Source organism: Muscardinus avellanarius (genome assembly GCF_963383645.1).
Source record: "Muscardinus avellanarius genome assembly, chromosome: 9".
NCBI lineage: Eukaryota > Metazoa > Chordata > Mammalia > Rodentia > Gliridae > Muscardinus > Muscardinus avellanarius.
In genome coordinates this window covers 103,644,409-103,671,880 of record NC_137795.1, presented here as the reverse complement: position 1 = coordinate 103,671,880, position 27,472 = coordinate 103,644,409, and the positions used below count along the sequence as shown (strand labels likewise).

At 38.4% G+C, this 27,472-nt stretch overlaps 1 protein-coding gene across 2 annotated transcripts in view; it reads left to right on the top strand.

The window, feature by feature from the left end:
* Positions 1-27,472, top strand: part of TPK1 (thiamin pyrophosphokinase 1) — a gene marked incomplete at both ends in the record, with an annotated part of 365,721 nt that overhangs the window by 270,435 nt on the left and 67,814 nt on the right. For both annotated transcript variants that reach the window (XM_080701459.1, XM_080701458.1), the window contains one exon: positions 2,663-2,774. In XM_080701459.1, coding sequence (XP_080557585.1) covers positions 2,663-2,774 — 112 coding nt within the window. The remainder of the gene's footprint in view (positions 1-2,662; positions 2,775-27,472) is intronic.

Below are 27,472 nucleotides of genomic sequence, written 5' to 3'. Positions count from 1 at the left end.
TGTTTGTTTTTAACAAGAGCAGTCCTGTGATGAGTCAGACCAAGCCTACTCCTACCTGGAGGCTTTGTGTTCTGCAGAATAGGAATAGTAAATGACTACTGAAGGAGACCTGAATGCCTCCTGCTGATTATGTGTCATGTATTAAATATACTTAAGGTTCTGCTTCATTAAAATAAGCCATATTCTATGGAATTTACTTCAGAGTTATATGAATTATAAAAATAACATCTTTTTTATTGTATATGTGCATGCTTTGGCATTTTCCTATAGGACTTGAGATATCTTTTGTGTGTGTGTGTGTGGTACTGGGGTTCCTGGAAGCCCTTGTACCTCTGGGATACACTCCCACGGGCTACACTCCCAGACCTATTTTTTTACCTTTTTATGTGAATCCTCTTGTCTCTGCCTCCCAAGCGAGGGGATTACAAGTGTGCGCCACCACGCCCAGCTTTGAGATATCTTTTTAAAATTTTTTTATTGGGGCCAGCGAGGCCGGCATCGGAGCCTGCTGTGAGGCAAGGCCGGTGCTGGGGCCTCTGAGGCCAGGATCGGAGCCTGCCGAGGGGTTAGGCCAGTGCTGGGGCCAGCGAGGCCGGCACCGGAGCCTGCCGTGAGGCAAGGCTGGTGCTGGGGCCTCCAGGGATCGGAGCCTGCCGAGGGGTTAGGCCAGTGCTGGGGCCAGTGAGGCGAGCATCGGAGCCTGCCATGAGGATAGGCCGGTGCTGGGGCCTCCAAGGCCGGGATTGGAATCCTGCCAAGGGGTTAGGTCGGTGCCGGGGCCAATGGCCAGCATCGGAGCCTGCCATAAGGCAAGGCCACTACTGCGACCTCCAAGGCCAGGATCGAAGCCAACTGAGGGGTTAGGCCGGTGTGGGGGCCAGCGAGACCAGAACCGGGGCCTCCCATGAGGCAAGGCCGCGCTTGAGCCAGCGAGGTCTGGATCAGTCCACTGAGTAGCCAGGCCACTACTGGGGCCGTCAAGAGTGGGATCGGTACTTGCAACGCAGCATGCACAGAGAAATATCACAGAAAATATAAATCAGACGCTTCTCTTAATCAGCAATAACTAGGAGGAGAGGGGCAACAGGAAGAGGTTGAGCTATAGAAAGGGCCCTATAGTGAAGCAACTAATGTGACCAATCAGAGGGTATGGAATAGTCGAGGATGGAGCCTCTTTAAAACGCAGGAGGTACATAAACAAATGTATCAAAGTTAATCACCAAAGAAGCATGGGATGGAGGGAGGGGGAGGGAATGGGATGGGGGCTGGATGAGGGCTAATTGGATGATATGTGCTTGTATATCCTCTCAAGTCTTGTACTCCAATGTGATTGATATATGACTACAATGCACCAATTTAAATAATTAATTAATTAATTAATAAGGAGGGTGAAAAAAATTTTATTGGTACATTGTAGTCATACATATTAATAGGAGAAAAGCTGGTGGAGACATACCTGCACTTATCACCTAATTGGCTCTTTCCCAATCCCCAGTCCATTCCTGCGATATCTTTCTATTAAAAAAAAAAAAAATGTGCCAGCTGAACATGATGGTGTATGGCTGTGATTCCAGATGCTTATGAGGTTGAGGCAGGATCACAAGTTCAAGCCCAGCCTGGGCAGTGTCGTGAGACACCTCTTAAAATAAAAAATAGAGCCGGGCGTGGTGGCGCACGCTTGTAATCCCCGCGCTTGGGAGGCAGAGACAGGAGGATCGCGCAAGTTCGAAGCTAGCCCCGCGCGCTGGCTTAGGAGACCCTGTTTCCAAATAAAAATGCAAAAATAGGTCTGGGAGTGTAGCCCGGAGGTAGAAGGGCTTCCAGGAACCCCAATACCACAAAAAAAATAATAATAAAAAAATAAAAAATAGAAAGTGCTGGAAATATAGCTCAGTGGTAGAGAGCCTTTAGTACTAAAATGAAAATATATAATACATACCCCAAGAATAAGGTTAGAATACAAATGGAAGATAATTATTTTGAAAAAGATATCCAACTATACTATTTTTAAAACATTGTTACATTAAGCATGACATTATATTTAACATTTCTAGAAATGAAAAGTTATATGATTTTCTTATCCTATTTGAAGAAGCATACCATTCCTCACAGAGCATACCATTTCCTGGTAGAAGTACTTTCCCCCTTCCCCAGCCTCTCCTGTGGCAGAAATGGTTGTGGGCCACAGGTTAACCACTACTACGGTTGACATTGAACTTGGAAATTTAGAAACCTAATCCGCAGATAAGTAGAAGTTTTATTTAGAAAATAATGTTTTACATGCGCTTAAACAAGTATTTGACTAAAACCCTGTCTCACAGTACCACATCAATAGGATGTATAGTGGATCTCGTCTTTAGAATTGGTGAGGAAAGGAAGGAAGCTTTTTCTATTTGTGTGCCCCTAAAGACATTTAATCTCAAGTTTTGATTTTGCCGTTTGTAAAACCACTAAGAGTAAGGTACCTTGAAAGAACATTGCTAGGATTATGTCAGGTGAAAGTTTCAAAGTTTATGCCACAAACACTAATTCGTGGTTAAGTCTGAGAAACCACATGCAGGTCCTAGGGAGACACCTGTGTGTTCTGCCAGCCCTTCGGGATACTATACTGTCCTTGTTTTTTCTCTTTCCCTTCTGAACAAGCATTCCTTCTCTTCTTCAGGGGAAACACAGATTGTATGTGAACACTGGCCTGGAGGGCAGTTGGTGTGGCCTCATCCCCGTTGGACAGCCTTGCAGTCAGGTGACGACCACAGGCCTGAAGTGGAACCTGAGTAAGTAAAGCCCTTCAGTAAGGGGAGACTTATCTTTGCTAAATCCCCCCAGAGTATACTTAGGAGTAAAGCTGCTGGGTCATATAACAACTCAAAGCTTAACCTATGGGGGAACTCGCAGGCTATTTTCCAAAGGGCCTGCGCCATTTAACATCCCCACCAGCCAATGGGCAAGTGTTCCGTTTCTTTGTGTCCTTGCTAACAGTTGTTATTATGTGTTTTTATTTTCCTTTTGTTAGCTATGGCCTTCCTCGTGGGTATGAAAGTGATGGCTTGATGACTAATGATGCCAGGCATCTTTTCTCATCCTTATGGGACATTTGTACACCTTCCTCAGGGGACTTCTATGCAGGTCTTTTGCTCAGATATCAGTTGGGTTTTTCTTTTTACCTTGAGTTGTAAGGGTCCCTTGTATATTCTAGATTCATATCGTTTACCAGAGATTTGACTTGCAAATATTTTCTCTGAGTATTTTATTTAAATTTTCACTTCTTAACTAAATTCACTAACTTCGTTTTGATGGAGTCCTGTTTTCTGTTAGGGATCATCCTTTGGTGTCATATCTAAGAGCATTGCTCAACTTTCTCCTTTATTTCCGTGTCCATGAAACCTACTTTGCTTTTTAGAAGTGCTATTCTAACTAAAGGAACAAGTTCTTTTCATAGTCAAACCTTTGATATATCACACATTAGCTGCTCCTATTAAATTTTAAAATGTTTTCCAACAATTATGAGAGCTGTATTAGGTTTTGGTTATACAAAAAAAAAAAAAAAAAACTGATTTGAAAGGCCCAAAATGATGTGTGGGGAGGGGAGGGTCTGATTGTAAACTAAATACTGGTTCCAAAAGAATCCACCAGGCATTGTGAAGTAAGTTAATTCCAGTCTTTTAAAAATAATAGTGGTTTAATCAGGGAGTTCTGATTGAATGTCAAAGCAGTTGTTTCTGATTAACCAGTATCTCCAAGGTTGTACATGTGAAATATGGAACCATATCGTTCTTTCTTTTTAATGTGTGAAAATCATAGCTTTTCACAAGGAAATAAATATTTTGAAGATAAAAAGATTTTTTTTAGGAAGTTCTGTGAGCCACTGATGAAACAATTAGGAAAAACTAGAGCTATTTTGAAACACACGTCTGGAGAGCTCATCAGAATTTGAAAGGACAGCGGAGCTGATCTCCAGCGCACAGAAATACATGAAGGGCTTTGAAGCTGTTTGGCTGACACTGACATGAGCTCCCATTAGAAGCTTTCTTTTTTCCTTTTTTTTTTTTAATTCCAGGCTAAAACAACAGTGTTACTTTTTAGAATGGCACTAGTTCCAAGGATGCAATCTAGACGGTGGCGGACAGGGGGGTCCCCATTAGTCCCAAGGACCCAATCTAGACAGTGCCAAATGACCTCCTCTGTCCAGTAATGACCACTCTTTTCAGGGCCAGTGGTATCTTTTCAGGGCCGGTGGTAGGACAGACAGAACAGGCACCAAGGGTGACGGGGCAGTGTGAACAATCACCCTTAATCCCTTGGGTTATAATAATAGGAAAAAGGACATTAGATGTGTCTCTTTTTTTTGGTGGTTTGTTTGTTTGTTTGGTACTGGGGTTTGAAGCCCAAGGCACTGTACCTCTGAGCCTCACCCCCAGCCCTTTTTTATTTTTTGTTCCGAAACCCAATCTCACTAGGTTGACCAGAGTCTTGCTAAGTTGCTGAGGCTGGTCTTGAACCAGCTATCCTCATGTAATAGCCTCCCAAGTACGGGAATTACAGGCATGTAGTAGGTAACGCCTCTTCTGTGCTCTTTAGAGCAGCCTTTCATCCTGTTTCCCATAGTAAGATGCACGTTCTAATTCTGTAAAATAGATTTCTAAGCAAAGGGGGCTTGGGCATGATGAGGTTAGGACTCTTGACCTTCCTACCTATAATAACTTTTAACCCTGTCTAAATGTAATGTATTGTTACTTATTTGCATAGTTACCGATTGCTCTGACTCTCAGAAATAATTTTTGTCAGCATCTTAATGAAAATAAATATAAAGCATCTACATGGAACCTGCAAAGCAACAGATTGAAACCAAACTTGTTGCATCGATTGCCTATGAAAAATTCTTATCCAAGGATTCTTCTAACTAGTGGGAAATATGCCCTCATTAATAAGTAAAGATTTTTCAAGACTGAGGTAGTTGCTGTAGATTTTTGAAGAGGCCTCTGCCTCCTCTCAGCCTCCTCTCAGCCTCCTCTCAGCCTCCTCTTAGCCTCCTCTCAGCCTCCTTGCCTCCACATTTATGTCAGTGTGTACCACTGTGTGCCATGCCCCATGGACTTCTAAAATTGAAAATTCACCAAAACCGTCTCCCACTCTTGCAAAATCTCCTCTGCTAGGAAATAACTACCTTCTCCGATTTATAAATTTGTGTTCCCAGGTGTTCGTAACTCAGAGCTGGATTTCCTTGCTTGGCAATGCCGGTGTGTTTAGCAAGGGTGTCATGCTGTCACCTTGAGCAACAGGTCAACAGCCGAGAGCTCCGGTCTCATTAGGATGTCACACACAGTTCTTTACTGCACGCTCAGTCCCGCAGAGGTGGCCGTGCCCTCTACTTAGCGATCCGGGATGTTTCCAGAGGTTCTTGACTTTTCAAGAAGGATGAATCGTGACACTTTAGTATCCATCTGCCATTTTATGTTGTGTTTTTATAAAATCCTTTAAAAGTTACAACAGGTCTATGTGACAGGTCGGATTGTCCCCATTTTTCAGATAAGAAATAGTTGTTCATAGCTCTTTCTCACAGGTAATTTGACCTGATTTCCATAATTTGGGAGTGAAACACTTAAAGTTTGAAATCAAGCATCTAATAGTACGTACCCTTGTCTCCAATTAGTAAATAAAAGACTTTCTGAATAAAATAAGTTGCTCTTTCAAAAATTTCACAGAAATGAATTTGAAATAAAGAGAAGAGGCTAAGTGGAGAAAGAACATGGAAAGAAGCTGGAAAGAAGGGATAATGGTAGGAAATGGAGAGTGATTAAAAAGAAAAAAACTCTCTGGGTCTGAATAGAAATTTTAACTTTCCTACAGTGTTGGCTGTGGAAAATATTAAACGGGGCCGCCTTCCATTTTCCCAGGCCTCTCACTTATAACATTCAAATGGAAATTAAAATTAGGTATTTGTTGTTCATTCTTTTGTAGTTTTTTCAAGGAAATATAGAAATAAATGACAGAAGGAAATAATTTTTTAGCATTGGCTTTTTAAAAGAGATTCAGTTCTCTTACACTAAGTGAAAGAATTTTGAAAGAAAAAATTATGAGAAAAGAGTACGAAGAGATTTTTCACATTTATGAAAAATAAAATTGCAATACATGTGTACAGGTATCAGGGGTTTCTGCAGGAGTTCTCTCTGGGAAATTTGAAGTACCAATCTAACAAGGGAACATTTTATGCATCTGTAAAATTACTCTTGCTAATAATGTCTTTTCTGTGACAAATGTTCTCAATGTCCACTCCGTTGTAACTCACAAAGTGATCCTCATTCAGTGTCATAGCTCAGCTCTGTGTGTACCCGCTTAAGTTGCAAGCTCTTGTGAGCTAGTGCCACCAAGGTGTGAGATGTTTCATAGTTTCACTTGTCTTTGTTATTATTTCAGTTACTGATTTTCTAGGCCAGAATTGTAAAAAAAAATAAGTCACTTTGAAATGGTGACATGAGTGTTTACTCTCTGATTCAAGGACATTATACTTTTCTTTTTTAAGTCTTCTATAATCAGTGATTAACTCTGAGTTGGATTAAAGCACTCTTAAAATTCTGACCTAAAACAGATATTTTAGAGATCAAAGGTGGCATTTTTTAAACATCTTCCCCAAGGAAGATATTACCTGAGGTTGTCTACCTCCAAAGCCATCTACTCAAGCCAACATGGTGGCAAAATGACCACATTTCATCAGTCTGAGGTGCCATTTATTGTAATATGCATTATTATTTTATTCACACTAATGAAAAGTTCTTCTAATTTTAACTGAAGAAATGTGGGTGAAATGTACATATTAAGACTGATAAGAATTATGTAGATCAAATAAGAAAGAAACTAAAATCATCAAACTATATACCTAGACATATAATTATATATATTTAACCTGCCATGAAAATCTTGCAAAAGCCTTTAAAAGGACCAAAAGAAAAAATTAATTCCTAGATATCTATCAGCAGATTGTTAGTCCTGGTCCAAAGGTTATCCGATTCTATAGGACACTTATCCTTTCCTGCCTTTGATTATTTTGCACTTTTGTGTAGTTTGAAGTTAACTGACTGATCATAATGTAAATGATTCCTGTTCATTTAAGTTAACTGATTTTTTTTTTTGTACTGGGGATGGAACCCAGGGGCATTCTCCTTCGAGATATGCCCCCAGCCTTACTTTTATTGTTGTTGTTGGGTGAAAACATATGAATTATCACCCTATTGAACTAAACAGTTTTCTATTAACATTAATTTCAGCCTACTTGATATACAAAGATGTGTCTATAGTTTGAAACACCCTTTGAACCAGATCTTTACTTACTAGATTTTCTCATTAATTAATGACTCACATAAAATATTTGAAATGTGTTCTTTGAATTTGTATGAGTCATTATTTTACCCTTTAAACAAACTATTCCTTTGCAGACCAAATTGTAATCACCTTTGATATATAAAAGATCACCAGCTGTTCTGGTCATTAAAAAATTATGTGTACTATATTATTGCAAAATACCACTTAACTTCCAGTTAAATAAAATAGGTCAGTGGCAGCCTTGGGAACTAAAGTCTGATAATGTCATTTCCTTATCTGTTTCTGAGGAAAACGGTTTTGCCAAAATCTGTGTGTGTTTTATCCTTGACTTCTGAGAAACCTCAGGGCCATGGCTCTGAGAGGGCTAATCAGAAGCAGCTGGACTAATGAATTCATCTTGAAGGCAAGAGCCCATTCATATACTAGTGAACTAAGCAAGAAGGAAAGTTAGCTCTGTTAGTTTTATTGAGATATAATTCACATTTCACAAATTCATCCATTTAAAATGCAGAGTTCAATGGTATTCAGTCTATTCAGAGGTATATGCAACCATTGCCAGTCAAATTTAGAACATGTTCACTACATCAAAAAGAAGCCACACACCTTTTAGTTTCCATTCTCCTGTTTTACCCCCTTCTCCCTCAGACCTAAGTGGTCGCTGCTCTAGTTTCTATTTCTGTGAGTTTCCAAGATTCATCACTGTAGAATTTATCACTGTTCTGTTTCTTTTTTGTTGCTGAATAATACTCCATTATATGGTTATGCCTTGTTTTACCTTTTTATACACTAATGGACATCTGAATTATTTCTAACCTTTATGTTATAAAATCGCTATAAACATTTATGAACAAACTTCTATGTAGGTACATGTTTTCATTTCTCTTGGACATATACCCAGGAGTGAAGTGTTTGGGTCATACTATAACTTTATACTTAATTATTGAGTAACTTCCAGATAAATTACAAATAAATTACACCATTTTATCTTTCCAACAAGAACATATGAGGGGTCCAATTTCTCCATATATTTGCAAATAGTTATTTTTATCTAAACTTTTCTGGCCATTCTAATGTATATTAAGTGGTATCTAGATGTTGTTTTGATTTACATTTCCAAGTAACTAATAATGTAGATTTCCTTTACAAACATTTATTGGCCATATATCTCTTTCACAGAGATTCTCTGGGCATTGTTTAATTGGCTAAATATTTTTAATTAATAGTTTTTGTGTATTCTGAATACAAGTACCTTATCAGATATATTATTTGCAAATATTTTTCCTCACTAGGGGCTTTTTTACCTTCCATAATTGTATTATTTGATATAAAAATTTGTTTTAATTTTGAGAGCCTAATTTATCTTTAACTTTTGTTGCTTATGTTTTTGATGTCACATTGAAGAATTCTGTGTGAAATCCAGTAGCATATATTTATTTCCATGCTTTTCCTAAGAATTTATAGCATTTGCTCCTAGATTTAGGTTCTAGGCCCATTTTGAATTCTTTTTTGTATATGATAATAGGTAATGCTAAAAATATTAGCTCATTGATTTCTACAAAGAAATCTGTTGAGATTCTGTTAGGAACTGCATGAATTCTATATATCATGTTGAAAAGACTAGCCACTTTAGCTATGTTGAGTCTCCCAATCTATGAACATAGTATGATTTTTATTTAGATCTTTTAGCTTTTTCCATATTCTTATATTTTCAAAGTATTAGTTTTGCAATCCGCTTGTTCATTTTTAAGTGTTGTATAATTTTATGCTATTATGGATGAAATTGTCCTCTTCATTTCACTTTTAGATTGTTCGTTACAAGTATATAGAAATATAATTGATTTTTATAACAATGGATCTCATATACTATACAATCTTGCTGAAATTATTTACCGGTACTAGTGGGTTTTTAGTAAATTTTTAGGGGTTTTCTATATACATGATTATGACTCTGCAGTTATTTTTATTTATTCTTTTCCTTTTTAAATTTTTTATTGGAGCATTGTAGTCATACATCTTAATGGGATACAAAAAGGCGGAGGCATATATGCACACATCACCCAATTAGCCCTTACCCATTTCCCGCCCTATTTCCTCCCCCTCCCTCCTTCTTATGTTTGGCTTAGTGATTGCCATTGATATGTTTGTTAAAGAATATCATGTGCATTAGAGAATTTTCCTCTTCCCCCTCCTATCCCCTCAGGTTGCCTTATTTGCTCATCTGTAGTATCTTTTTCTTCATCTAGAGTTTCTCCTATGACCCATTTTCACCCTAATTTCTGCATGTTAGGGAGAGCATTCGATTTCTGATTTTTTGTGCCTGATTAATCTCACATAGCATAACGTTCTCCAGTTCCATCCATTTTCCTGTAAATGATGTAATTTTTCATTATGACTGAGTAGAATTCCATTGTGCAAATATCCCATATTTTTGTAATCCATTCATCTGTTGATGGACATGCTGGCTGGTTTCATAGTTTGACAATGGTAAAATAAGCAGCTATGAACATAGATGCACATGCATTAGTTTGGTAGTTTGGTTTCCGTTCTTTTGGGTTGATACCCAGAAGTGGTATTGCTGGATCATATGGTAAGTTTGTTCCCATTCTTCTGAGGATTCTCCATACTGTTTTCCACAGTGGTTGCACTAATTTGCAATCCCACCAACAATGTATTAGAGTTCCCACTTCTCCACATCCTAGCCAGCATTTGTTGTTGTTTATGTTTTGAATGATTGCCATTCTAGTTGGAGTTAGGTGAAATCTCAGGGTATTTTATTCCTTTCTTATCTAGATGTCTTTTTTTTTATTGCCAAATCCTGAGGTGAAAACCTCTACTACATTATTGAATAGAAGTGGTGAGAGTGGACATCAATGCTTCATCCTAATCTTTGTAGGAAAACAACTACTATTTCACCATTAAGTATGGTATTAATTAGGAGTTTTTCATAGATGTCTTTGTATATGATTAATGAAGTTACATTCTGTGCCTAGTTAAGCTAACTGTTTTTATCATGAAATGTTGGAGTTTGTCAAATGCCTTTTCTTCATCTGCTGAGATAATCATCTGAATTTTTGTATTCTATAGACTTGAAATACAGCAGTAGTGAATTTGGAGGCTGGGGGCATAGCAAAGAAGGAATTCTGGGTGCAGTGGACTTTCAGTTCTGGTAATAGATTTGAGTGTATGTTCTTGGATGCCCACACATTCCTCCATGTTTGAAGCTGATGGAAGCAGCATCTCTCTCCCTCTTTCTCTGCCTCTGATCCACTGTCTTTTTCTCTGACTCTTTTTTTTTTTCTTACCCTGACACTTCAGCCTCCCTCTTCTAAGGGATTTATGACCACACAAGGAAGGATACCCACATTCTCCAGGATGATCTCATTTCTAGAGGTTTAACTTAATCTCATCTGCATAGACTATCTTGCCATATAAGTAACATAGTGCTCAGTTCCAGTAACTATCATGTGAAAATTTGGGGCCAGCCATTAATTCAGCCTAGCATGTCAGATCTGTCATCACTGACTAATGATTTTCTGAAATAATACTTCTTGAATACAATTGTTATATCATTGAATCTTCACAGAATTACTCGGGAAATGGATGCATGAAGACTATATTCTTCCTGTGAGAATTTACCTCAGTTCTGTCATTCATTGGACCTAAGGAAACACACTAAAGACTCAAGACAAAAACAAAATAAAAGATGTGACAATATGTGGACGTATTTGATGCCCACATAAAGAGAGTAAGGATTTCCATTCAACTTGCTCACTGTTCTCCAAGGTTCTTAGTCAGACTTAGCCAAGCTTATATTTTGACATTTAAGAGCCATGAAGGAAGTTAGAAGGTTGCTTCGGCCAGAGCTAAAGCTCCATTCATCTGTGGTCTTGGGCACAGTTAAATGCTTTTGTTAGTTGTGTTTTGTTTTTCATAATTTTTTATATTTCTTCTCTTTATTTAGCCTCCAAGGCTCAACTTATATGAGAAACTAGTATTTTCTACCAATAATAGGCAGCAATTTGATGTGTGATTAAGATGGTTAAAAAAAAGAAAGCAGGAAGTTTGACTCACCCTTATTGCTTTTATAGCCACACATTTGACTTTCAGAGAGGGATCAAAAACTACTTAAAGATCAGACTAATAATTATGGATTACTTTACAGAACACACATACACTTGTCAATTTTATTCCTAGTCCTCCCATACATGCATAAAGTAGTGCTATGACAGAAGTTTGGATTTTCTTATTATCATAGGTCTAGATTTGGTCAATCTGGAATTATAAACTGCAGATTTGCCACTTTTGATATTTTTGAATATTTGCATTTATGATTGCACTCATTGACAGGCAGAGGAAACTGAAATTTGTTCATTTATGAAATGGACAAAATTTGCAGAAATAGTGTTGGTAAGAAGTAGATACCATTGCTCTGGTGAGAAAAATACCAGGAAATACACTACTATTTTTTAGTTATGTCATTCTGAAGGATTTTCAAATATTCTATTTGTAAGCAAATGTATTTTTCAGGTATAAAAGACTAATGACACATAGGCTGCTACAAACTGGTATTAAACATGTATTTCATTAACCGAGCTCCAGTTCTGTACTTTGTGTTTTAGGATTTGAACAAGACGTGAATTTTTTCTTCTTCTCTTAAGTCCTTGCCCTTTGTGATTTTGCTGAGAACACAAGGAACCAACAATAATTTACTGCCTGTCCTAGTCATCTGTTTTTGTTTTTAGAAAACTTCCCCACACTCTGCCAACATGCATTTGTTATGGTTGATTCTGGGCATTTAAATAATGCAAACAATTAACATGCATTTGTAGAGAATATGACAAATGGGAGCTTGTGTACAGGGCAGTTTTTCATGACCTGCATTCAAGAGCGTTGTTATAACTCAGGTTCGCCTCCCAAGTTGTTGGAATGAGTTGATTTCCCGGTATTTATGTGGGCAGGTTGACTGATGACAATGACTTCGGTGGAAGCTCAGGAGTCCCTTTCTATTTTCCCTCCTCCAGGTTTCATTTTTGTGCTGATTCAGACGTGGGCTCTGTGCATTCAGCCATCCAGTTAATATCTCGAGACAAGAAAGCAATAACATTGGTGATTACATGAATTGTAGAGAAGGACTCAAGGGGTGTTGTGAATAAACTTTTACTATGGGAACGGTACACTGGGTACAATTTTCTTCTGGGCCCAAATAATAACACTTTGTATTTTGAATAGCTCTTTCACATATTCCCTACCTGTCTTTTCTCTATAGTCTTTCTTATTAACATTACATCAAGCTTCTTATTAACATAGAGTTAGTAGTATTATCCTTATTGTAGGGAAGAGAAAACTGAGGCACAAATAATGTATTATCCAAGTTCCTATTTTCTAACTCAGTCCTCAACCCACAGAAAATGGATTTAATCTCTGGTTATTAACATATCAATTTTTAAAAGCTTTAGACGTGGTAAAAAGGCTTATCTCAAAGTCCTTTTCCTACATGAATTTTCTCTGCAATTGGGCAGATTTGAAGCAAAGGCAGAAGAAAAGAAAAAAAAAAAAACCTTAGCAATCAGCATCCTGTTATAAGCAGCACCTAAGACACACCTTTTCACCGAGTGAACGACAAATGTGTAAACTAGTATTTGTGCTGATCGCAGAGTGTGTAATTTAAATGTAACTGAGGCTCACTGTGATAGCTGATTTCTGGAGTGATTATAAACCAAATGTTGTCATTCATCCTGGTTCTCAAGGAACTTGTGGCAAGAATTCAAGGGGGGAAATAAGATGTATTTAGCATGCATGTGGTTCCATTGGGGTGTTTGAGTGCCTAGAGATTCACAGGCAAAAAGAAAGAACAGTAATAACAGAGCCAGGATGGTTGGTTGCTGGAGTTGAACAGCAGTCAGAGTTCTCAGCAGGGAGCTGCCACTTTGTCCTCTAGGCTGTCTGGAGGTCAAATTGTAACAAAACTGAAAATATCGGGGAACACTAAGCTTATATTAAAAGAAGGAGCGATCCAACCAGAGACATACCCAACATTGAGATCAAATCAGAATTATCTGCACCAAAGAGCTTTTTAGACATTTGTATAGCTACCTGTTTATCTGTATACCCCAATATACCTATATATCTGTGTACCTGCACTACAAATAGGTAGTGAATTAAACTTTTGCACAATAATAAAATACATTTTGCCATACTTCAAGGTAAAAATCATAAGTAGAGGTTCTATAATGAGCAGGTAAATTCTCAGGCTAACAGGGTACAGCAGAGAACTACACAGTATTTTCTTTTGTCTTCCAGGGACGAGAGTAGAATTGAACTAGGAAGAGAGGATAAAGATCTCTGGCTTTGAGAAGATTATAAACAGTCAAGAAAGAGAACAAGCCAATGCTTTAAAGCCTTTTGCAAAACAAATTTGTAGAGATTATCGTATAACATATAACTTGCCTTCTCTGTATGTTAATTCCTACCTTGAGTTTCCCTTGAAATGTAACAAAAATATATAAATATTTGCTTCAGTTAATAGTCTGGAGGAAAGATGACAACAGGGTTACTGTTTTGACTCTGCAACAATGGACTCTATGATACTAGGAAGTAACGTAGATTCTTATCTGTACAAAGAGAGAATATTGGAGGTTTCTGTCATCTTGAAAGCTGTGGTTGCTAGAGCCACAGAGAAGAGGAGGAATCGGATCCTGAACACAGGAGACATCCCTCCCCTCCTTGGATCTCCTGTATGGTAGCAATGAAGAGTCCCCAGGAGAAGCAGTGGCAGGGCGAGGGACCATGTCTTTGGTGTGGAAGCCACATCAGAGGGTGACGCTGCACTGAACTCATAATTCAGTGAGTGGCAGTGGCTTTGAACATAGTGGAGGAGGCCATCCTGTGCCCTCTCCATCATCGCCTGCTGAAGGCTCCCACTGATCGAAGTTCACAGCCCAGCTGGGACCAGAAAGTCAGTATCACTCCTCATTTACCTGAGTCAGAGCTGAAGCTCTGGCCACAGCCACTCAAACAACTAGACAAGGTCTAGTTAGTGGTATCCAGATCCCCAGCCCCTCTAATGCTACGACCCACCACACATGTCTTCTCTGGTAATCATGGTTCACGTGGGGGTAGTCACGTTGGCCTATGTCACCCATCTGTTTTCTGGACCACATTTAGCTGCAAATTAGAAACTTGTCTTCACTATCCCTGCATCTGGTTTCTCTTCTGTGAGTACAAGTTTCCTGAAGGATATGCTTAGAAGAAATCTATCAAAGCGAAAAGGTATTCTGATTTTTTCTAACAAGCTACAGTTGGTAACCATTTTTTTTTTAAACTTTTAACCACTTACAGAATTATTTATGTGCAGTATATAAGTGGCAAATCTTCCAGGAAAGACGAACGCATTGTAGGCAATTTAAATTTGACACATAATTAAGAAAAGTACAAATTGAAACCTGTGTGTTTCAAATGACTTGTATTTCACCAAAGGCTGCTTTTTCATAAAAGAGGATAAAGAAGTTTTAGTTCCTACTACCTTGCATGTACATGCTAATTTCCATGGGAATTAAAGTAAATTAGGCTTGTTCTTATAGGTGTACTAAAGGTGGGGGCTCTGTTTCATGCTTGCAGGACACCCTGAATAGGGACAGAGGGCCAGGAAGCCTTTTCATCCTAATTGCTACTAAAATTATAATAAAAATATAAATGCAATTCTCATCTACTATTCAGCTCTTTTAAATGAATGAATTTGAACTAAGAGATTTAAAAAATCTTATTCCTCTTTTGTGTTAGTCTGTCCCTCCTCCTCCTTTTTTCATCTTCTTTCTTGTTATCGTCATCCAATTTTCATTTATGTATTCATTTGTACTTGGGATTTAACCCAAGGCTGCTCTACCCCTCAGCTACACCTCCAGCCCCATTTTGCGTTTTTGTTTTGAAACAAGATCTTGCTAAGTCACTGAAGCTGCTTCACCCGCAGTCCTCCTGTCTCAGCTTCCCAAGTACTGAGCCTATAGATATGTGCCAACCCACCTGGCTAATCTTTCTTCTTTCTTCTAAATAGCAGACTTGTACTATTCGTTCCTTGCATCTGAGAGCCCAGGAAATGCATTTGGGATCCAACACACCAGCCATTCCCCCCATAACTCAAGACCCCATGCCTGGAATTCCGGGAATATGCCCCCCCCATGTAATGTCTCCCTCTGCATCAGGGGACATTTCAAACCACACCCCTTTCATGAAACTTCTCTAACTTAATGCAACTCTCTTTCCTTTGACGAATGCATGTCTCCTATTCTTTTACTGCAGTGGATTTGCCTCAAGCATCCAGTACCTGTCATCTGCTTTCTTTCTCATCATCGAGAATAATGTCATGCATATTTTATGTAATTAGCAACATTTTTAAATAAGCAAGTGCATTTTACCCACATGAGTTGTATAATAGGACAGCATCGTTTGCACTATGATAATAATGAAGCAAGAACTTTTTTAAAATAAATAAACTTTTAAACTAGTTAGGATACTAAAGGAAAGGTTGAGTGTTAAGGATAGAAAGACTTAAAAACCCTGCCAAAACTTCCTATGGCTAAAATGAAATGATCTAGTATGTGAATGCCAGCCTTTGAGTGTGTGTGTGTGTGTGTGTGTGTGTGTGAGAGAGAGAGAGAGAGAGAGAGAGAGAGAAACAACAGTGGAGGAATATGTGGAAATCCTTACCTCATTGGAGATCTGGAGCTTCATCATATGCTTTTTGTACCAGTATTGGGAATGGCCTAGGAAGATTTGAAAGCTCTGATTATTAATATTTCAAAAATAATTCTGTCAAAATATTAATATTTCAAAAACAATTGTGTCAAAATGGCTGCAGACCTGGGTAAAGAAAGGACTTAATTCCTGCCTAAAACAGGCAGCTATTCCAATGTAAATTAACCTAGCTCAAAGTAATTAACCAGTCAATAGGAAAAGAGAACTAGGCCTGTCTCTATCTAAAGACAGATCTTAAGAGAGGAGAATTAGGCCTTTCTCTAAAGACAGATCTACATGATTGGATAAACTAGCTAAGATGGTAGGAGGGGTCGACCTTCAAGAAAGGAGACACCTCACCACACCTTGCTGGGGGAGGTACCTTACAGGGTAAGGGGAGGTACCTTACAGGGACGTTCACTATGTCAGAGTCACGCAAACAAGATGGAGGTCATGGGTATAAAAGGCCAAGTCCACGTGTAATCCCTTTGGTGTATTCATTTCGAGTCACCCCCTCATGCCAGTTTGGCATGGGGCTGTATTTCTATTTTCTGTATTTCTATCTTTCTAATAAATGTCTCTAAATCTTCAGCAACTGTCCAAGCTATGCATATTTCTTCTTAGCTTAGGACAAGAATCCATGGTTTTTCTTCTGTTTGGGGTAATTTTGGATTTTGTTATGGGTTGGGGGAAAGTGTGTCCGGGACCCTCACAGGGGTTCCCGGGAAACAGTTTCCACAAACCATATTCTCCCGATCCATAACATAAAGCATTTCATGTACATTCCCCTTTTCATTGTTGAAAATGGTAGCCAAACAAAAATCTCTCTCATTTGAGGGTAGCTATTATGATAAAAAACAAAGGCTGATAATACTAGAGCTCTCATTAGTATGTCTTTTATTCGTGAAACTTGCAGCATTTTCTTTGCACAAAGAAAGAAAACAGCCAAACCCAAGTTCAGCATACTCTACTTTTTCTTAAAGGGCATTCTTAACAGTTTTTTTATAAGTGTGAAAAGTGGGGTTATGTTTGTCACAGTTATTTTTATGTTAATTTCATCCAATTAACTAGGATGAATACTTAATTTATGGCCCTGTAGGTTTTGTTCCCCATCCTACTTAGCAAAATCCTTAACACTGGATACTCAATTGATATCAATTAGTAACAGCATTCTTTATGGAAGTTGCTTCTTTTTTATAGTTCAGCCTTACACATTTTTCTCACATTTTCAACCAGCAGAACTAACTGAAAATGTAGCTAGTTAATATTGGGGAAATCATAATTCCAGTTTTTTAAGAAATGGTAGGTCCTGCAAAAATGGCTAAGAAGAAATAGCTGGGCTGGAGGAAAGGATCATACAGGTTATCTGGGAAAGAAGTCACCACTTAAAAAAGAGGATGCATGGAATGGACCAAGTCCAAAGAGATGCTAAAGGTTAGATTTTACTAAAGAAATGTTTTGATCACTCTCAAAAATGCACAAGTATAGTAGAATCACAAAAGAGAAGCCAGATGCCCCTTCTTTATAGTGTCTAAAGGGAGTTGCATGTAAGCTGAGACCATAAGGACAGCTCCAACATTAAGCTTTGTAAAAGAAATTTATCAGTGATACAGGAAAGATAGGTAGATACAAGTCTTCATTATCAAAAAGGTGTTTATATTCCAAGATAAAAGAAGTCCCGGTTAAAAGATTAGAAGGAGCCAAGAAGCTCCGGATACACAGGAGAGATGGAAAGAATGTGGAAAAGCTTGTTGAAAGGGGGCTGTGACATTCAAGGAAGTACTGGAAGAGAAAAGGGGATGGGGTTTAGAGAGAGGTATGCTTAACTCCACCTTGAAACTAGAGTCCAGGCTAAATGAGAAACATCGACTTAGGTATTAAGTGAAGACACTTGTAGATGACTCCTAAAGAATGACACGAATCTCTGCTCATGAGGAGACCACAACATCAGCAGATGTGGCACCAGATGAAAGTTAGGATTTCACAGATTCAAAATACTTACCAAGGAAAGTGGGTTTAAAAAAATACTTTCACATAAAATTTAAGCCACAGCAAGAACTAATTGTCGGACATAAAAGCTTCTTCGATTCCAAATTTCTCTCTAGCAGAATTCTAGTAGGATGTAGCAGACAGCGTTAATTAGGGCCATTGACGGTGGCCAGTGTAGCTGAGGCGGCAGCCCGCTGGTGCCGCAGTGGGTCTCAATCAGCCGTAAATTAGGCCGCAAATAATCTGCAAGTATAAGTGTGCATGATTTTGATTTTTTAATTCATTGGAGCAGATGAAATTCCACCCTTCAAATAATGTCTCTCCCTGGCTATTTAGTACCCTTCTTAGGATTGAAAAGAAGCCCATGGAGTCCACTCGGGGCGAGGGAGATGTATATACTACTTGTTCATTGGTGACTCATTCTACATTCAGCAACTGTTGCTGACTTGCCATTAACTCTTTTGGCAATCATTATTTAGAGTCTTATAGTTCAAATGTTATAGTTAGCTGTGTTTCCTGTTTAATTTTAATCATGAAGAAATTTTTAATAAAGAAGGAATAAATAGAAATTGAGAATAGTACATCAATAACTTTATTGTACTTGGACCAAAACAATCTAAAAATTTGGGAGCTGTTGGGGAGGCAGAGAGAAGGTAGGCTACTTTGCCATGTTAGTCAATATTCTCAAAGACAAATTTGAGATGAATTTCTTACATATACGTCAATACATTTATTTTGCTTAGATCAATTCTTATGAGAAAATGCTCCTAAGTTGGGCATGATGGTGCACACCTCTAATCCCAGTACTTGGAAGGCTAAGAAAGGAGGATCACACGTTTAAGACTGGCCTCGGCAACGAATCGAGGCCTTCAGCAACTTAGTAAGAGCCAATTTCTAAGTTAAAAAAAAAAACTAAAATAAGGTGGAACTGGAGGTGTAGCTCAAAAGGAGAATGCTCCTGGGTTCTATTCCTAGTTCCTTGGAGGGAAAAAAAGAAAGGAAAGGAAAAGAAAAGAAAGAGAAAATGTTCGTCTCTGCTTGGTTTGGTCTGGGTTCCTTTCTTCTTTGTATCTCTAACTTGTTCCTAGATGATCTCTTTGAGACTCCTAACATTGAATGCTTATAAATGCCACTGCCTCTCAAGCATGTATTTCTGCTCTGACTTCATCTGTACCAAGATTCCCAGAACATCATCAGCCCCAAAGTGCATAGGTGCCATCTGCTTCTTTATAACTTAGCCCTGCTGCCCAGAAGAGTACCTGGTGCAGAGATGCCCTTGAGGAAATCTTTGTTGAGTGAGTATCTAAGATCCTTGCCCAACGTGACAAGACCATCAAACACACAACCTGTTTTCGCTCCCCTTCACATGGTCCCCTCTCTGCCTCCTTCCACCCACCCCATCTTCAGTTGCTTGAATCAAAGCTCTTAGACTCCTTCTTCCTTTCTCCCCATCTTCTGTCCCAATCCCAGTCCAGACCTTCTTATCTCTCCTGGAATCCTGCAGAGGCTCCTTAAAGAATCACCCTATGTAATAATTCTTTTTAAAGCAACCAAAACAGTGTTTTCAAAACAAATTAAACTATAGCTGCCCAGTGTGCAACCCTGCAATGGCCTTTCCTCAATGGAAAATAAAAGTAGAAGTCCTGTCTGCTTCATACCCTCCTCCAGCGTGGGTACCAGTCTTCCCTTGCCCTCTTCCCTGTGACCTTACTGAACTTCTAGCTCCTTCCTGCCTTAGCCTTTGTACATTTTTTTCGTTCTACTTAGAATACTGTTCCTTATATCTTTTTGTGGATGTTGCACAGAGTATTATTTTAGAGTCAGCTTAGATGTGACTTTTTGGGGGATAACCAGGTCTCAGTTGGTACCCTGCCCTTCCCTCCCAATAAAACTCTCTCCAGCATTATCATCCTGTCTTAATTTCTTCATGCAATCCTTGCTATTTGAGATTATCTTATGAAATCATCGAGTGTCTATCTTTCCCTAACTAAAAGTTAAACTTCATGTGTTCAGTGACATTGCCCATCCAGTTTCTCTACTATATCATGAATAATTAGAGTGGTTCCTGAACAGAGTAAGAACCGAGAAAATATTGACTGGATGAAAGAATCCCTCTAGCAGATTATTTTGCCAGATTGACTGTGTAAGCCCTAGGGGGTTAGCTCTCAGATGTAAGCCAAGAACTTTCTAATGGATGAGGTCAGACAACAAGCACTAAAATTAGATTATCAGGAAACAATTATTAAAGTCCTGGCCTTGAGAACCTCACTTCTGCATCATTAGGAGTGAAAGTTTAAGCTACTTTCTCCCAGGAAGAAGTAGGGATTGTGGATGTTATGTTAGGACAGGAAGTCGAGATGGGGATGGGTACAGTGGTATGGCTGAGACACTAAGCTAGACCAGAGGATGTAGAAGACACAGAACGCAGGATGGGATCAAAGACAATACCTGAGATGAGTCTAAAATGATTTCTTTCTGTTTAACAATATGACTAGCTGAGATGTCCTTTGAATTCAAACATGTTTCTCTTTAAACCTAGGAATTGGCCATTTCTGTGGAGTTTACCAACAGGTAGATAGGCTCTGAACTCCAATTTGTAATAGCACCAAATTCTTCATACACTTAGAGTCATTATTTTCATAGTTCAAGACTAGTGCTCTAGAATGGACCATTTATCCAGTGTTCTGAAATCTACAACGTGAGTTTTCTGAGTCCCACCTCATTTTCTAGGTTTCTTCAAAGCAACAATTTCACCTTGGAAATTTCCCTTGTATCTCTGGCCAGATGTGAATTTTTATTTCTGTGACATTCCAAAGTATTTCTTGAGTGTCTCTTTAAGGCACTTACAGCCTTAAATTGAAATATTCTATATAATTGACCCTTTTATTTTTTATTTATTTAGTTTTTTTTGTTTTGTTTTGTTTTGTTTTGGTGGTACTGGGGTTCCTGGAAACCCTTCTCTGGGCTATACTCCCAGACCCATTTTTTATACTTTTATTTGGAAAGAGGGTCTCTTAAACCAGCGAGGGGCTTCGAACCTGTGCGATCCTCCTGCCTCCACCTCCCAAGCGCGGGGATTATAAGCATGTGGCACCACTCCCGGCCCTAGCCCCTTTTCTTAACTAGATCGTAATCCTTTATAAGTAGAGGTTAGATCTTAATCATGTTTATACCTGCTAAAACAGTTATATACCCTAGACGTGGATGGATCAGTATAAAGTCTAGAAAGGAGAAGATGGGATTTAAATATGAGTTCTGCTACTTACTAGCTATGTGACCTGTTGATTCACTTCTCATGCCTGAAAACTGAAGCAGTAATAAAACACTTTTCATATATATAAAGAGAACTGAAATAATGATAAACCAATAACTAAATAACTTCTCCTAAGGCTGTAAGAAGGATTAAATTAGATCATGTATACACAGTGCTTAGTGCAGAGTATAATAACTACTAGATATTGTTATGGTGATGACTCTTATGGATGCCCAAAAAAAAAAAAAATCAACCCCAAAGGAATCAAAGTGGCCCACCCTAAGTGACTGTCGAGATTCTAACACTGATGACATTCTGAAATGTTGGCTCTCATGGAGCCAATGAACACATGTAGTACCAAAAGTTCAGCTGTGAATTCAGGCCTAAATCCTTAATTAACAAAAAGTTAACAGTGGAAAATCACTTCTGAGTCTTATAAATAGGAAATTGGATTTCCTAATGGGCAATTTAAAATACTTTGGGAGCATAAATACACCTGGAGCTCTCAAGCTATAAGTCGGTGACTAAGAGAACAAGGGCGTAGAATCCTGAAATAAGCAACAGCAAATGGCCACTTAAGCTCTCAAAGAGCAAATTGCAGAAAATAAATTAATTCATTTAAATATGCATGAGCCTCCTGAGTGGGGAGTATGCTGAAATGGTGCTGAGTGATTTCCTTTGTTATGTGTGTTCAGGAGTGCTCAGAACACCTCACACCTTTGAGTAGAACAAATCCCGCAATCTTGTGCCTTTAAGTTGCTTCTAAAGTAACTTTGATTGTAAAACAGGCAAATTCTAATCCAAGTACGCACTGATCTCATTGATTTGGAAAAATGGATAGAAAGTTTATCATGGCTGGAGCCCTGAAGGAATGGAAAGTGCTTCTGATTACATTGTCAGAAAATGTCTTTGCAGAAGCTGACATGATTTTGCAGAAACTTCTTACAGGTTAAAAACTTGCCAGCTTTTGGCCTAAACCATATGCTAAGATTGAACCAACTTCTCTGATAACATGTGGCAGGGTCGTTTAAGCTCAAGAGTCCATATACTCAATTGTAGACTGTAGGAAATATTTAGAATTTTTAACAGAATTATTATTCAACTATTCCCAGCCCTCATCAGATCTTTTAACATTTCTTGCGGGAACCACAGACACTAAATTCCTGCTCTTTTATGTCCTGGCATGCTTAAAAACGAGTTTTATGATTATATAATTGAAAACAGGAAAGGGGGCCAGAGGGAGAAAGCCATAAGCAGAAGCAAACTGTCAAGGAAGAGACGATAAGACTCAAAGACGCGTTCTGTCTGGATGTTCAAAGGAGAGGGGTTGAAGGAAATCGCTGTTTCCCCGCACACACTGACTGTCAGGGTAGCTTTCTTTTCCAGCAGCACTTCTTTTTGATGCCAAGATGAGGAAGGGAGGTTGGCAGCAGAGAAGGAACTGGAACCGAGGAGACCTGAGCTAGGAAAAGGATGGAGCTCAAAACATAACTTGGCAGCCCTGCCTGGGGCCAGAAATAATCAAAAGAACAGCTGAGAACTAGCTATCAAATGAGAAGGGCAGGGATAGGAACTTGGTTTTCTGAACACGGAAAATTATTAAATCTATTCTAAGACTGTTAAGATGCCCGTGTATTTCTGTGAGTTCCTGTTATTACAGTAATTTTCCATTTTGCCTTGGGGCTATAAGTAGGATCAAGCCAGGTAAGTTTTCTTGTTTTTAAGTTTGGAAAAACACATAGTTGCTCACATAGTGTTTAAATAACATGTAACATACATGTAAATGTATATATGTACCTTTAGTTGAGTATTTCCTTTGATACCAAAGGATCAAGGTCTATAAGCTCTGTTTTTTTCTTCTGGGAATGTAGTAACACATCAAAATTACTTTTTTTGAAGGGAATCTTAGAGAAATTATAAAAAGAAAGCAAAGTACACTCTAGAAACTGAAGCGCTATTAGTAAGAATATGTCATGATAGGTCAGGAAGCGTTTATACACCTGACAGGTGCAATAAAGATGGTAGAAAGATGAGAGATAATGCAAACCATATGTGTTATCAGATCATGAAGGACCCGGGGTACCGGAAGAGGAAGGTTGATTTTTCTCTAAAGCAAAGGGGGGAAAAAATTAAACAGAAGTCAGAAATCTTTAATTATTTCCTTGTTAAAGGATAAAGGTGACTCAAATAATTGAATTTGTTGGGTTAAGAGATACAATAATTATAACTTTTTCTTTTTCAAAATGAGATTATATATGAAACTAATACCATATTTCAAGTATCTGAATCAATACACATGAGACAGGATCCAGGTTTGTGGCCAGCCTCATCTACTTAGTGAGACCTTGTTTCAAAATAAAGAATGAAAAATAGGGCTGGGGGTATAGCTCAGAGGTAATAATGTCCGTGGGTTCCATCCCAAGTACCTAAAAAAGAAAAAGTGGAGGCTATAATAAATATATTTTTCAATATATACTATTCATTTGTAAAATTCCAAATTTACCTTCCCAGTCCATTTCTTTCTGAAAGTTATCCTCTTCTTCAATGTTATGATCTTGAGGGTTACTTGAGTTTTCCCAACAAATATGAAATTGGAAATGTCTGTTTCTTTAATCCTTATGAGATGGGTCAAGTCCTTTATTTTTAGTTTATTCTGTTCTGTGGTTTTGACCAGACCTGCAAACCCAACATTTTTTTTTTATTTAAGACTAATCACTTTTGTTTAATTAATGATAGAAAGTCCAAATGTACTACAAAAAAGTTCTCTAGACATTAGAAAATCATCCCTATTCCATTCCACCTACTACCTCCTCCTCTGCTGAAGATCACACTGCCTGATGCTGTTGGTAGAAGCAGTATGATACTTAGAGATAAACTCAAATATAACTTACTCAAAATGAGTAGGCTAATGTGTAGTGGTAAAGATATAAACTACTGATGCTTCTTTTGGGGTATATGTCTTATAATACACTAAGGAGCAGAATGTTCAAGAATTTTTAGGATGAAATATTGTTCCATCCATCACTCCATTTCTAGTGATTAACGTGCTGCTTAATAGCTCTGTGAGATGTTTCCCTAATCAATGCACATGAGCCGTCATCAAAGCTAGAATTCCTAATTCTGAGTCAAAACAGTTGGAGACCAACCAAATCAGGATTTTTAATAAGGTTTATAAGGAAAACCATCAATCATTCATTCTCTCTCCTTAGCTCTGCATATATTGCTGAACATTTTTATCCAAGTATTTTTATTCTAAAAAGCCTTTTAAGAAATTTGAATGGTTTACATATTAGCATGTAGTATTAGCTAATCAAAATCTGATTTGTGAGGGTGAATCAGTTAATATATTCATAATTTTAATCCTGTTAACAACTCTGCAATTGGCTGATAATTACTTTAGAATTAGAGGCTCTAATTTGTACATTGGTAATATGTTTCAAATCACCAGCCAGTATAATAACAATAATAAATTATAATTCTCGCTTCATTGAGATTATGCTGACTCATAATCAGATCAGCTGAAGTGGGCTATTTTCACCAGAACTGAACATCAAACTTTTTCCCTGAATATAAACACCTCGTGAAGTTTCTGAAGATTCAAGGACTAGCAGTAGTTCTCAGTGGTCTTATTTCAGTTCATGTTTGTGACTAAGAAAGTCTTATAGATTCCTGATCACTCTCAGCAAAGTTTCCTAAGTACAGCACCCAATAAGATCCAAACTATCCGAAAACCAAAAACTTGGCCATGTAGCTCCACCCTGATTTATAGCAGGCATGCCTCTAATTAAATACCCACAGATGCCTCAGACAGAAGACTTCATTGCCCCAGGATAAACCCAATGCTGTGTTTTAATGAGATGAAGGTAAATTAGCTAATTTAACACAAAGGGTTTTAAGCATTTTCTTAAGTTGTAGAATCCTTTGCTCAGTTTACTTAGAACTGAGTTACCTAAAGGTAGATAAGTGTTTTGTTTAAAGTAATTATATTACAAATCACATATAGGAGCATATCACAATTACTGAAATGGGTTCCTAACGTTGTATATACATTTCTAACCTTATGGCTTCTACATTATTTCTTCTACAAGAAGTAATGGCTAATAAACCTTAAGTGGAATCACCCTCTTTTGAGGGCTTCCTATGACTCATTGCATGTCCTTTTACAGAGCCAAGTATTATTTTATGGGCAGGGCGGTAAACACATAACACACACACACACACACACACACACACACACACACACACACACACACACCATCACCATCACCATCACCATCATCATCACCATCATCATCACCATCACCAAGATTTCACAATTCCCAGGGCTGCTGTGGAGGGATTTTTTGTCTGCCATACTTGAAGAGAATTAGTTGCCTGATTACTTTCTAATAAATTAGCCCACAGGGAAGAAGTTGCTTTGCTACCCAGTCCTTTCTTTGCTCCCTCTTGATGTATTTTTTGAAGCAGTATAAATGCTGGTCCTCAGCCCAGGCTACACACTGCAGCCACCTGGTGTGTGTGTGTGTGTGTGTGTGTGTGTGTGTGTGTGTGTAAAAAGTACTGGTGTCTTAGTATCACATGCAGAGGGTAAGTTGAATTGATCTCAGGTGACACTTCAGTGCTGGGATTTTTGCTTATTTGTTGTTGTTGTTGTTTGTTTTTGGTATTGGGATTGAACCCAGGGGTGTTCTACTTTGAAGCAATGCCTCCAACCCTATCTTATTTTATCTTTTATTTTGAAGCAGCTCATGTTGAGTTTCCATGAGCTGGCCTTGAACCTGCTCTCTTCCTGTCTCACTGTCTCCAGTCCTGGTAGTATTACAGCCTTGTGCCACCGCACCCATCTCATGCAGATTTTTTAGCTCCTGCGATGTTTTTTCCTGAACGACCAAGGTTGGGGAGTGCCCCAAGGGAAGCTGGCATGTTTTACTTCTTGTTCAGGTATCTGCCCATGCAGGGCATGCCTAAGATGGGTGCTCCTGGCAGTCAGCTGGACCCACCAAAATGAACTCAAAAGTCTTCCTGTAATGGGCTCAGTTAGTAATCTAGAGCCTTGAATATCTTCATAGATTCTCCAGAATAATGTCCTCCAAATTCTCAAATGGGTCCACAACACATAGCCCTGTTCCTTGTACATATGCTAATGACACCTGGCCTTCCACCTTGATTGTGCCCGAAAAGCAAGATGCTGTGATGTGAAAAGCAACCTAATCTCAAAGTTGGGGAAAGCGTGTTTAGGATTGCAGAGCACAGGATGAAAACGGACAGACTCTGTACAAAGGGAACAATGCCTGTTATGAGTCCACAGGGTAAAGGAACCTTGTCGTTCTGTGGAGCTCTTAGCTAGTTAGTCAGTTTACTAGTCTACCCTGGTACTCTCTAGCTGGCGGGTGGTCACATTCCCCCTTTCCTTAGATAGAGCAAACTGATTAGTGTACAGGGAGGGACTGACAGCCCTGGCAAATAGGCATAAACATAATAATGATTTACATGTCCATCACTGAATTATTATTTGCCAAGGAGTGGGCAAGGGCATTAGCTCTTTTCTGTGATTGCATGTGCATGCAATTATGTTTCCGTCTAGGGTAATTAAATGCATTCACTTGTTTTCTTGGAAACAACTTAAAATAGATTACATGCCATCAAGTGATTTACAATTCAGAAAACAAATACTTGTTTAGTGGCATGACATGCCCCCCTCCAAAGATTCACAAATCCCTCCTTCCCTGATTCAATTTTGGTGCCTTGTGATTCTTTTTAAATCATGCTTGTTCAGTTCTAGTGAGTTCACTGTGCTGTCATATTAAGACTGATCTTTTTTAAAATAAACAAATTGGGATTTATATTGTGACACACTCCTTTCCTCCCTTTCCATATGCTGGTGATAGCTGTAACCTTTTCCTACATACCGTCAGAGACCCTTAAATAAGTTTCCTTTTTGTTCAGAATTATCTAATAGCATGGATCAACAGAATCCCTGGAAAAATAAAGACAAATATTTGCCTCGAAAAAAATTGTAAATTGAGGGAAATCATAACTGATATACCTGAGCTGTAAGTTTATTTGTACTGGTAGCCTATATGATTTTTTTATTTTTTATTTTCTTTTATTTATTTTTAATTAATTAATTAATTTATTTATTTATTTATTTATTTTGGTGGTACTGGGGTAGAACCCAGAGGC